This window comes from Miscanthus floridulus, chromosome 1 (genome assembly GCF_019320115.1).
Source record: "Miscanthus floridulus cultivar M001 chromosome 1, ASM1932011v1, whole genome shotgun sequence".
NCBI lineage: Eukaryota > Viridiplantae > Streptophyta > Magnoliopsida > Poales > Poaceae > Miscanthus > Miscanthus floridulus.
In genome coordinates, this window is record NC_089580.1 from 127,260,653 (window position 1) to 127,273,640 (window position 12,988).

At 44.8% G+C, this 12,988-nt stretch overlaps 1 protein-coding gene and 1 long non-coding RNA gene across 2 annotated transcripts; one reads left to right on the forward strand and one right to left on the reverse strand.

The window, feature by feature from the left end:
• Positions 1-4,570: 4,570 nt before the first annotated feature.
• LOC136493088 (uncharacterized) lies at positions 4,571-5,984 on the reverse strand. The gene is made up of 5 exons (XR_010768298.1): positions 5,733-5,984; positions 5,366-5,660; positions 5,188-5,280; positions 4,765-5,101; positions 4,571-4,671 (listed from the first exon to the last, which is right to left on the reverse strand). It is a non-coding gene; the product is annotated as an uncharacterized lncRNA (long non-coding RNA).
• Positions 5,985-7,716: 1,732 nt separating this feature from the next.
• LOC136540701 (mitogen-activated protein kinase 6) lies at positions 7,717-11,775 on the forward strand. Its single transcript, XM_066532720.1, has 7 exons — positions 7,717-7,966; positions 8,205-8,334; positions 9,260-9,397; positions 9,564-9,896; positions 10,538-10,721; positions 10,796-10,977; positions 11,428-11,775. The coding sequence occupies exons 1-6, from the start codon at positions 7,806-7,808 to the stop codon at positions 10,966-10,968; spliced, it is 1,119 nt and encodes a 372-aa protein (XP_066388817.1). The 5' UTR covers positions 7,717-7,805; the 3' UTR covers positions 10,969-10,977; positions 11,428-11,775.
• The last annotated feature ends 1,213 nt before the right edge of the window (positions 11,776-12,988 follow it).

The window sequence follows — 12,988 nt, forward strand, 5'->3', positions numbered from 1 at the left end:
AGTCGCTCCAAACATCATGTACTCTGGTGTTTGCCCATGGGATTTCCCAGAGAAGTGTTGCGGCACAATCTGCCTCACAAACCTCTGCACGTCATCAGTAGTTTGGCACGAAACAACCTACAATTATGAATGAACAAATGCATTCCAACAATTCAAATTAACAGTTTGTTCTACCAGGAAGTGGTCAGTGTAAAACAATGGTTTTTTAGTGCCAAGAAGAAACCTGAGTAGTGGGTACTATGTGAAGGATGAAAGCAGGATGCCCACTGATTCCATCAACTATACATATATCGGCTTCTCAGTTTTTTGTAAACATACTCGAAGGTGTTTTCTAGAAGCACCATCTGTAACAAAATTCTGTCTCAGAGCCATTATAAATATTGAATCAACTGCTCTACCATCCGAAATCAAATGATGAGCATTATTCTGAAATATACCTTACTTGAGTGAAATATTAGGAAGAATATATAAGATCTCTATTGGTGTTTTTCGTGCTTATTAGGAAGAAAATACAGCATCCAGAGCTGAAAGTAAGAAAAGAGGACGACCGTGAAGGAATGTCCAAACTCCTGTTGTCACTTTGGAGAGCACCGAATCTTTGAATAAACGAGTGCGACGCGCAGGGCGATTCAATGGTAGCCCTTGGAGGGAATAATTGTATAGCAGAGAACCACATAGTGGATACACAAAGAGAGGCCACTTTCATTGTCCTTTCATTGTCCTATAGTCAATTTTCCCATAATTCAAAGTATGTTGATTCATTGAATTTTTAGAGTAGAAAGAGTTCAACATTGTTGTTACAATTGTTTAATTCAACATGTCACAGAAATTTCTTGAAAAGCTTCTTGTAGTTTAGATGCATACAACAAAACTGAGAACAGATTATATTCATGGAAGAACCTGTCCTATGTATATCACATACATTTCTCTATTTGAAACATTTTACGGCAACAAGTCCAAAGGGAAACTTGTGCAGCAGCGGAACAACAGAAAAGATCAGGATATTTGTGAACTTTATTGACTCTTACAAATTATATAGACCTACAGTGTCAGCCGTTCCACAAGAATGTCTGTCGCAAAACGGTCGAACAGCTGGGGTCCACCGACATCCACCCAAGAACAGGAAGCAACGAAACAAGCAAGCTTAATTACTCACAATAGCGTTGAAAGAGGGTGGACTTGCCAACGTTGGGCAGCCCGACGATGCCCGCGCGGAGGCTCATGCTTATCCGTGCCGCGCGGCCGGACGAGAACCGCTGGGCGCGGCTGGCTCGACTCCAGCGCCGGGTGCTTGAGTAGCGCCGACGAGCCGCATGGGGGCGGAGTGCTAGAGTAGTGCTCCCCGCCGTCTCTCCCTCCGCTCTGGTAGGATCCGCGGGTCGTCGATTGGACCTCACTGTCGCAGCGGCCCCACCCGTCAGCTCCATCCCTCTCCTCTGTCCCTCCCCTCCGCTCTGGCCAGGCTTCCGAGCCAGGTGGGTGACCGCGCTCCCCACCGCTCGACTTAGCCCGCGTCCGCGCGCCCCGCACGTGACCGAGCAAACCGCACCGCGCCTACCCGATCCGGCAGCCGCCCGGAGGAGGTCGTCCGAGCGGGCCATGCAGCTCGGCGGTTTGGATGTCCTAGCGCGAGGTCGAGAGCGCCGGCGGAGGTAGGCGGTGGCGTGAATGAACCCTAAAAATAAAATGTTATGTTTATCTAACTATACTACTTTTATTCATCCTAACTATACTACTCAACAAAATATTCATCTAACTATAGTACTTAAATCATACATCCCAACTATACTACTCAAAACATTATTTTTATAATTGTGAATTTACCATTTTACCCTTGATTAAAAAAAGAACTACGAAAAAGGAATTGCCACTCTTTTATTTGAAGTCTTAATCATCTCAACTTTGGAGACGTTGGGAGGCGTCACGGCACATATGGGCCCATCAACCATAGACACATACAACGCCTCCCGACGCCTCCCTCATTGACGCCTCTCAACGCCTTTCCTCGAATGGGCCCACCAATCATTGACACAGCTAACGCTTCCTGACGCCTCTGCAACCATAGTAAAAAAAGTTCTTAAACTATATAGTATCATGCCTTTCTCTAAAGTTAATTTGTACGTTCATATTAGGCCAGCCACCAGCATACTCATCTAGGCTTATTGTTGTTTACCTCTTATGCTGTGTATCATGTGTTGCGGCTCTAAAAGTACAAGAATGGATAGCCTACGAAGAGATTACAAACGACAAGCTATAATCAATTTATCAGTTGGGTGTCTCTCTCTCAATATTTTTCTAAACGCTAAACGGTAAACAGTCGGTCACCTACCGTTTAGCCATTATTCGGGCAAAACGTCCCATTAAACGGGTTAAACGGCCAATTAAACGGGGTAAACGGGTGATTAAACGGAAACGGCGCACCACTGTGTAGCGTTTACATGGTGTGTAAACGGGCTAAACGACCGTTTAGGCGAACAGTGCTCTCTCTACGCTTCATGTGACATTCATATTTTCTGGAGTTTTGCCTACAGCCCTCATTTAGTGCATGAATTCTTTCAATCTGTTACCTTAACTGTACCTGATGCTGTTAATATATGGTGCCATGGTGTTGTAGCAATTTAGTTTTCCTCAACCTCTATGCAGATTTTCGTTTTCAGCCTGGGTTGCTCCTACAATATTTTAGAGGACAAATAAAGTTCAGAGGTTCTGAGGACTCTTTTTTTTCATTTTCTTTGTGATCCGATTTGCTTGCTTAGATTTTTTTTCCCACAAGGGATACATGTATGTAATCAAGATATTGTTTGTGTTGGTTGTGATGCTGATGAAAGAACCTTTTTTTACTGGGTTTGATATAGCCTATAATGCGTTTGTTTAGATTAATTTATGCTTGATTAGTGATTAGCACAGTGACCTGCACGAATAGAAAAACTAAGGATGCATGGAGTGAATAGCAGCAAAACCTGTACGGGCGCAGCGAAGCGCGCCTGTCGTCCTAGTCACCCTTAAACATCCCAAATATTTATCTAACATAACAGTCTTCTTTTTTTAATAAAAAAAAGATAAACGTAGTGGGCATTCATTATTATATCTTTGCAAAATTGACATAGCACCAATGCCTTGTAACTTAATTCTAGTGGATCCATAACACAATCTTTCTACCACGGTACTACAGATCCAGTCCTTGTTCCAAGTCCGCACGTACGACGACCAAACGTTGACCTGGGCTGCTATATAACGCAAGGGGCAAGCTCGTGGTTTCAGATTACTTTGGGTTTCAGCCACACGAGGTTTCACACAAATCCTCCTATGATGCATGCGTACACGCACACGCTATCGTCTTGAAGCCTTGACATCGACCGTGGAAGAAACGTGTGGCTCTTAGCAAGGTCATGTGGTCGAAAGGTACAGCGCCATGCCCCAAGAGAAAAGAAACCCTCCATGACAAGCTGCCAACTACTTGGGAATAGGACATCGTAAGGCTCGCAGATTGACCTTTCTGGCGGGTGATGCTGATCCCGTATCATGCTGACGAGTGACAAGTGACGAGTGCTTCTCTAGTTCTCTTGGCCAGGTTCCGGTTGTTCACAGTGAGAAGCGGCAGCGGACCCAGACCTTTTCTTATGAGCCTGGGTAGTGTAATAGCAAAGTGAGAAATTAAGTTTAATATAAAAAATATATAGACTAAAACTAATTTACAGTCGCAGATTCCCCAGTCGCCGCCCGAGTCAAAAAGAGGGAAGCTTCTTCCACCACAGTCCTCGAGGCCGCCCTCCCATCAACGACTAGAGATTTTTTTTTTAATTTTAACACTTTTTAAAAACTAATTTTAAATCTAACACGGTTGGTTTTTTTTTAAAAAAACTAACACTTTTGGCCGCGCCTATTGCCCTGGCGCGGCCAAATACATGTGTCGCGCCATGCATGGTGGCGCGGCAGAGCGCTGACATGGCCGCGACCGGAATCGCTAACCGTTGACGGGGCAGGGCCTGCCGCGCCACCGAGCTTGGCGCGGCAGTGCCGCGCCTTGATCCGTGGCGCGGCAGAGCTGAATAAAATCCCGCGGCCAGTCCCGCCTGCTCGAGCAGCAAGCCCACCTGACAGTCGTGCCCGCCGCCCGCCCGGCGGTACCTGGACGGTTTAATCGGAACGCGTCGCGCCGATAGTGGAAGTTATTCTAAGTAGTGCTTGACGAAAAATTGGATCGGATTGAAACGAATATTTTTTAAGGGAACTTATTTCTTGGGCTTTTTGGCCCTATATTGTAGGATCGGCAGCGACGCGACCATGGACCATGGACTCCGGCTTCCTCGACCCCTCGCGCAAGACGCCGGCCACCGGCGTCGAGATATGACGGGACTGCCGGTTCCCAAACTAGTTGCTAAATCTCGCCGGCAGTGCTGCCGCGACGCATAGAAACGAATATGAAGCAAATAAATGAAGTCCATGCGCAAGTTGACCACATAACATTTCCATTGTTTGACGTAAGTTTGACATAACATAACCAAATAACCCCGCAAGTTTCAGACGCCAATATTCGTTTGACCTAACAAACTAAAACCCAGGAGTGTAAGGATCCCTCGGACGCCTCTGTCTCTTCGGATTTGCTGGCAACACATTGGGAGTGTAGCCAACGTCAGTATGGTCGCGTCGACGGTGTGTACGGCTCGTACCCTGCAAGTATATGATACGCACGATTACTTATAATTCTTTGTGATCGTTAGTTCATGGAGCATACGTATTTAAAGAAACTACCTTTGTTAGTACCTGTGAGACTCCTTGTATCAAGCGGGGCACCACTTAGCTGAGACATGTCGATCTCGTCCTGCGCCTAATCGTCCTATTGGTCATGCTGTCTGCGGAAGCCCGGGGGGTCGTCGTCGTCATCATCGTCATCCTCGGTTGCAGGGTCCTTCCCAGCGCTATGATGTGGTGGTGTACGTACCGCGAAAGTGGCACCTGTCATCTGCTGAGAAGAGCCGGCTAGTGTCCTCAAAGAGGCTGAAGACGTGTCACCCGACCACGCTGGGAGTGGTAGTTCCTCATAAGGAGTGTGCATGCAGCTCAGCTTCTAAGCTAGCTTTCTGTAGCTCTTCTTCATCTTCTACATAAATAGACGTTAAAGTTAGTGCATTTCCAAACGCATATACACTGAACAAATATTTTCGGAACAGACAAGTTTATGTTTACCTTCAAAAAAGCCACGAGAACGCCTGACCCCTACCCTCTAGACTCGTGAAGCTGAAACGCTGCTTCGTTGAACAGCCTTGACAATTGTGTCGCCTAGGTACAGAAACGTGGTTGGACAGTTTTAGTACACATACTTAATACCAAAAGGATAATAAATTGTACCATTCAAGTATCTTACCACGTATCTTTGAAGCGGGACTCTCTGTAGCTGTGTGTCCACCCTAGTGGTAACGTCGTACACATCTTCGATGACATCTTCCTCTGAGTTCTCGTCAATCGCCTTCTCAGTGTACAGGGGCTTGATATGTGTCCTCGTAGACATGTGAAGCCACCGCAAGTACTCGTCAAAGGTGTGCTGGTCGTGTGGAGGACCCGCATGGACCGGTTGTCGTACCCTGTTCTGCCACAAATGGATGTGCGCGCTGTGTGTCACACGCCAATCCTTGGTCTTGTACCTCTTCCTACGGTCATACCTACAACAAAATGATGTTAGTTGTACCACACACACCTCTGAATTGTAGCTTTGTTATTAATCGATAACACACCCGTGCAATCTTTGGTTGGTGGAGTAAAGCGGTGGTGGGCGGCTTGTTATTCTTCCAAACTGTCTGCAGACCTTGATGGGCAAGTGAATCTCGACCACATGAAAGAAAAATAAGAGGAACGTCACAGCGATACTCGTCTGACTCATCCCTAGTGACAGGATCGAGATAGTATTGGAGCTCCGGAGCATCCTAAGGACACCAATGGACCTAAAATTTCGTAATTGAATTAGGTTGTGATATAGTGTAGATCGAACAAGACACAAGTATGATAGTAAAGAGAGCGTAACCTGGTGCTGTGTCAGAACATCGAGACCATCCGTGTACTCCCTGTACTTGTGCCTCACATTCCCTCTAACTAACTTTGATTTCGTCCAGATAAACAGAGCTGTAGGGAGTGTATCCTATCCGTTCCATTGCTGCATTGAACATGATAATGAATTAGCCATTAATAAACTCATCATATGTAACCATATCAAAGAATATAATGAACTAAAGTACTTATCGGTAAACCAGTACTAAGTGGCCTCCTAATGGGCCATCGTTCCCAACACTAAACCTAGAGTAGCTACGAGCAACCTTCAAGGTTCGTATACCCTGAGGTGCGACGGCAGACAACATATAGCTGTCGATACGTCCATGCCAGGACTGCGCTGCCCCAACTATACGCCGCTATGTTCTCCCACGGCTGGCGTAGTATGTCAAGGAAGATCCAGCTGATGGTGTTGCCTGAGGCGTCTGGGAAGAGGAAAGCACCAAAAAAGTGCCAGAGCCACACTCGAGCGAACCTATCGATCTGAGCCTCCTCAGCCTGTGGGTCTAAGTAATCAAAGCGCTTCATGATCCAGGACGACGAAACACCGGAAGTTTTTCTGAAATTTACCAAAGAACATGAGACCCGATGGCTGTAGGAAAGCAATGCAAGTATTAAATAGGCTTCAATTTCTCACTTATTTTTCTTAGAAGCCTCGTCGTCCGGTGGAAAAAAAAACCCAGTAAACTGGGCCACCAGCTCCATCCAGTGATCGTTGTCAATTATCCCTGTCACTGGAAGTCCCCCCAACCAAAGGCCAAAAATAGCCTTCACATCCTGCATGGTCAAGATCATCTCGCCACAAGGTAGGTGAAACGTGTGGGTCTCAGGTCTCCACCTGTTATAAGAATAGAATGACTGTTAGTTGCCTCAAATTTGTTACAAGAAAGTTTATGTACAAAGAATGCACTCACACCTGTCTACAGTTGCAGTAAGTAGTGTTGGGTCAAGGGGCGGAAGACCATGGTTGACAACACGGACAAGCTCGAGGAAGCCGGCACGCCGTATGTACGGCGCATAACGCTCGTCCCACTAGTGCGCCCTGGTGTACGTACGGGGCCTCAAAGTAGGCAAGGCCACCTCTGCGTCGTTGTCACACAAGATGTGTGCTCGGTGCTAGTCATTGTACTCCACCTCAAGAATGGGGTACAACGGGTACTGCGTGGGAGGGGTCATCCTGTTACAAATTGATAAATAAAGCGTTAGAGTATTCAAATTAACAAAATTTAAATTAATATTATGTAGCATTGCAAAATTTAAACTACTTATTATGCAATATGAAAGCACATGTATATATTCAAAGTAAAATTAACAGACATACCACGCACTAGTAACATAAACAACTTCACTAGAAATATAAACATTTAACAAAATTTCATGAAGCCATCAAAATCGACGTATCACACATTAGTAAGTGCCGACATTTGTAGACTAGTATCTGTACCCAAAATCCCTAACTAAATAACTAACTATAAACTAAATAATAAATACCTAATCAATCCCTAAACCCAAAATCCTAACCTCAAACCGAAAAACTACCTACGTAAATCACAAACAAATTCACTAACCTAACTATCATAAATCACTAACTATCATAAATCAATAACAATCATAAAACCCTAACTATCTTATATTACTAATTGTCCTAAATTTATAATTATCCTAAAACAATAATCAAGCAGCACCAACCCTAGCAGCCCCACAACCCTAGGCCCCTCCTCCACACCCCCTTCCCAAGAGGCGAGGAAGGAGACGAAGAAACCATGGATTCCTCCGGCGGCGGTGGCGGAGCTCAGATCAAGGGTATGGCGACGCACGGGGGCCGCTACGTGCTGTACAACGTGTACGGAAACCTCTTCGAGGTCTCCTCCAAGTACGCCCAGCCCATCCGCCCCATCGGCCGGGGTGCCTACGGCATTGTCTGGTGCGTCCCCTCCCCACTCCCACTCCTTCCCGAGTCCCCGCTCCGCTGGTGGTGGCAAATCGACCTGCTGTCTTTGCTCTGCCTACGCGCTGGGGTTGCGCGTGTAGATTTGGTGCGGCTGTGACGGGTTATTAGGCAAAAAATTTATGGAGATGAGTCACTGCAGCAAAGTTTGTTTGCCGTAGCCCGTAGATGTGCTTATGTTGTAAACATTTTGGGGGCTGTTCCCTTGTTTCAGCGCGGCTGTCAACTCGCAGACAGGGGAGGAGGTTGCGATCAAGAAGATTGGCAATGCGTTCGACAACCACATCGACGCCAAGCGGACGCTGAGGGAAATCAAGCTGCTGCGCCACATGGACCATGAGAACGTACGTATGTGTGATGCTTTTTACCAGTGCCTCTGGCCATTTCTGGAAATTCTGGTTCTGTGATACTTGGGTTTGGGGCTTGTCCTCGTTTGTTTGTCCAGAATCTCCAGTTCTCGGCATTATGTTTGTGTTGTGTGCTCTTTAGGTTGTCATCATAGCAAGTTTTACAGTTGTGCTACTAAAAATAGCTGCAACATGCAGTGCTTTTTGTTATTGGTGCTTGTCCTTTCAATTGTAAAGATCTATGATGCCAATTTGCTAAAAATAGCTGCAACATGCAGTGCTTTTTGTTATTGCTTATCAAAGAAGCACAGTTACTGCAACATCCAGTTGCTATTCAATGTATCAAATTTCTGTTTCTCTGCATATGTAGAATTTCTATAAATAGGATGGAGGACAGTATTCCATCATCTGGATTTTCATGGTTGACATATAAAGCGAAGTGGAGATGTGGGGTTGAATTAGAGATGGTGTATGGTTTTCTTTTCAAATTTAATTTATTTTGGAGAAAAAAACTTGAGCCTTTTCTGCTTTGTTAAAAAAGGAATATCCAAAGGCCATGACGTGCTGTTCGGTTCGTAGAATAGTAATGTAAATAGAAATGGAATCAGATCACATCGTATGTGTGGCCGTTCAATCGAAAGCTTTGATTCCTTTACGTTTGCGTTACCAATCCTAAAACCAAACAGCACCTGAGTTCAGCTGATACCCACATGGTTGGCTGCGCATCTATTGACATTAATTTGGCAGGCTTGTACTATTGATTATCGTTGCTTTTGTTTACATGGCTTAAAGTAGTATTGACGGTTTAATTTGTTCACAAATTCCGTGTGCATGTGTTATAACCATGTTGTGAACTTCTACTCAGCAATGATGTTCCAATGATCAAATTTGTCTAATAATGATTTTGAACTTGTGGTCACAGATCCTTGCGTTAAAGGATGTAATACGCCCCCCAACTAGAGAGAACTTTAATGACGTGTACATTGTTACTGAGTTAATGGATACAGATCTCCATCAGATCATACGCTCAAATCAGCCATTGACTGATGATCATTGCCAGGTCTGTTGCTCCAGCTTGGGCCAAAGTTATGTCATATCAAAATAAATTCCAATCCAACTATCCAAATAAATGTTGCTTGTGCCCAATCCAGAAATTGATTACCATGTATCTTGCTTAGCAACAATGATATATTCTTTATTTCTATGTTTCCGCTTTTTCCTTGCAGTACTTCTTGTATCAGTTGCTAAGAGGGCTCAAATATGTGCACTCAGCAAATATATTGCACCGCGATCTAAAGCCGAGCAATTTGTTCCTAAATGCAAATTGTGACCTCAAGATCGCAGACTTTGGGCTTGCAAGGACCACCTCGGAGACAGATCTCATGACAGAGTATGTGGTCACTCGTTGGTACAGGGCACCAGAGCTGCTGTTGAACTGTTCACAGTATACTGCTGCCATTGATGTCTGGTCAGTTGGATGCATACTAGGTGAAATCGTTACTCGCCAACCCCTGTTTCCTGGACGGGATTACATCCAGCAATTAAAATTGATCACTGAGGTAAAATTATCATAATGAATTGTTTGTGCTAGCATTTCTCTTAGTGCAATACAGTGATTAATGGATTGGTTCATTTGGAAAAACCAAGATATTAACTTGTCTTGTTTATGCTTATATTGTGCTGAAATTTTTCCCCTTTATGTGTGTTTGAGTAGGAGTCACTTGTGATTTTAACTTGAAGTCTAATTTTTTTTTAGAAAATACAATTTGCAGTGTTTACCAGATCAGAAATCCAGATTTGACATTTTAAATGTTTTATCTTAACTTCTTGTTTCGAAGGGCGGGCCTGGTGCAAGCGGTAGAGTCTTACCGCCTGTGACCGGAAGGTCCCGGGTTCGAGTCGCGGTCTCCTCGCATTGCACAGGCGAGGGTAAGGCTTGTCACTGACACCCTTCGCCAGACCCCGCACAGAGCGGGAGCTCTCTGCACTGGGTACGCCCTTTTTTTATCTTAACTTCTTGTTTCTATGAACATTCCTCTCTTCTATTGATTTTTTTTCACAGACATCTTGGTCTATTATTGTAGGAGTATTATTAACTTATATTAATCTGCACCGTTGAGTACCTTTCTCCTTTGTTAAAATTAAAATGTGATCCTGTAATCTGGGAACCAATATCAATGAGTTTTTTCTCTTCCAAAAGCTCATAGGCTCACCAGACGATGCAAGCCTGGGATTCCTTCGAAGTGATAATGCAAAAAGATACATGAAACAACTACCACAGTTTCCAAGGCAGGACTTCCGCCTGCGTTTCCGCAACATGTCTCCTGGTGCAGTCGATTTGTTGGAGAGAATGCTTGTGTTTGATCCAAGCAGACGGATTACAGGTACCTGGCTTCACGCAAGCCACTTTATTAGTGGTGGCTTAACTATAAACTCAAATACCTTTTTTCTTATGCAGTTGATGAGGCTCTGCATCACCCATACTTGGCTTCACTTCATGACATCAATGAAGAACCTACCTGCCCTGCACCTTTCAGCTTTGATTTTGAGCAGCCATCCTTTACAGAAGCCCATATAAAAGAACTTATCTGGAGGGAATCTTTAGCATTTAACCCGGATCCTCCCTACTAATATCAAAAGGTCTGTATTGTTTTTGTTTGTCACTTGAGAATGGCTTGCCCAACATAATAAATCACCTAAATGAGTATAGTTTGTCTTAACTGCATAGCTTTTTAGACTTCTTACTTATGAAGGCTTTTATGGTATGTGCCCAGCTTAACTAATTTAGATTCGGAAATTGGTTCTCGTTCAGAACCCTTAGGACAATTACTCATGCACATAGCATTGTGGGAAATAAATTTAGTCCTGCCCTCCTGTCCAAGTCTATGTGAACTAGCTGAAGCTGTTTGGTACCTTGCTTCAGACAAGTTTCTCTTGCTACTTCACTAGTTTCACTTCGCCATTTTGAGTGCATATTCTCTTTGATCCACGCCTGCTTCCAGATACATGTATGTTGATGTACCAGTACATTTCTATTCCTGATGTTGAGTCCTCTAACCCACCCCTTTCTGTGGCTTTGTGTGAGTGCAGGATAAGTTATCTGCTAGAGGCATATGAAGATCTCTAGCTCCAGCGGACGCAAGAACTTGTGTCAGTGTGCATCGATTATTTACGTGCGGTTTGTTGGGAAAACGGGCTTGGGTTGTTGCTGCAATAGCAACTCTATTAGGGCTTGTGAGAGCAAACAGCGTCTGTATTCCTTTTCAGATGCCTGAACCCAGGCTTGTATTATACCGCTTGATTTCATAAACTATTCTTATATGTATCTAAGCTTGTATTTTTGTAGACAATTACTTGAACGCCCCCTGTATATCTGAGTTGACATCACTTCCCTATTGTAACATCTCAAACATATTTTATTGTGATCTTACTAAGTTACTTAGGATTGAAGTTGCCAATCAGGTCGCTCTGAATTGCAGTATCTGAAACCAGGCTTTGCCCAATATAAGTGCACATGACTGAACATTACTTGCTCTTTATGATCGCAACCATCTCTTCTGACTAACAGAATGTTCCTAATAACATTATAATAGCAGGAATCCACCTAGTCAATATTGGTGATCATGTCAAGTTATTGAACATTCATCTTCCAACCTGTAGCGAGCCTGCTGATATTGTCGCGCACGACGACCATGCCAGAGACGCCAGCGAGCCGAAGTCGATGGGATCGTCGTCTGCAAAGACGATCATTGTCGCCTCCTGCATGTCTACCTCCCCATCCAGGTACTGGCAGACCTGCCTCATGCTCGGCCGTGTCTCCGGCCGCGTCTGGCTGCACATGAGACCCAGCCACAGCACCAGCTTCACCTCCTCAGAGTCGTAGCAGCCTTCAAGTCCCTCGTCCACGGCGTGCACGAGGTCACCCTTGGCACCTAGCCCTTGTTTAGTTGGCCGGAATATGCGCGCCGCCAAAGTTAATGTAGCACGCTGTAGTGCACTGTAGCATTTCGTTCGTATTTGGTAATAATTGTCCAACCATTGACTAATTAGGCTCAAAACGTTCGTCTCACAAAGTACAATCGAACTGTGCAATTAGTTTTTGATTTCGTCTACATTTAGTACTTCATGTATGTACCGCAAGTTTGATGTAACGAAAAATCTTCTTTTTGCATAGTGCCCAATTCAGGAGTTTGGGGAACTAAACAACCCCCTAGTTCACGGACCCAGCACACCAGGTGGACGCCGGTGGCATGGATCAAATTTCCTTCACGTGCGGTGGGCAAGCGGCGCCATGGATGACGTCGAAGACATGGATCAAGTTTCCTTGAAATTAAAGTTGTGTCCAAGTCAAGTCCGCTAGATCAGTAGATCCACACTCCCATGAAATAAGTTGTGTCGAGCTGTGAACAAGGTTGTTTCTTTCTTCTTCTTCGTAGTATTATCTGGGGAAAGTGACACGAGTGCCGTCAGGTGTCAGCTGGTCTGACGTGTCTCTCAGACGCCGATGCACAAGTGACAAAAAGAGAGAGAAGACACACGCCAGCCGCCAGCGTTCTCCCAACACTGTAGTACTGTACTAACCAACTATAGCCTGTACGTAGTACATGATGATGATCCCAAGCTCGGGGACAAAAACAGAGTCAGCTTCTTC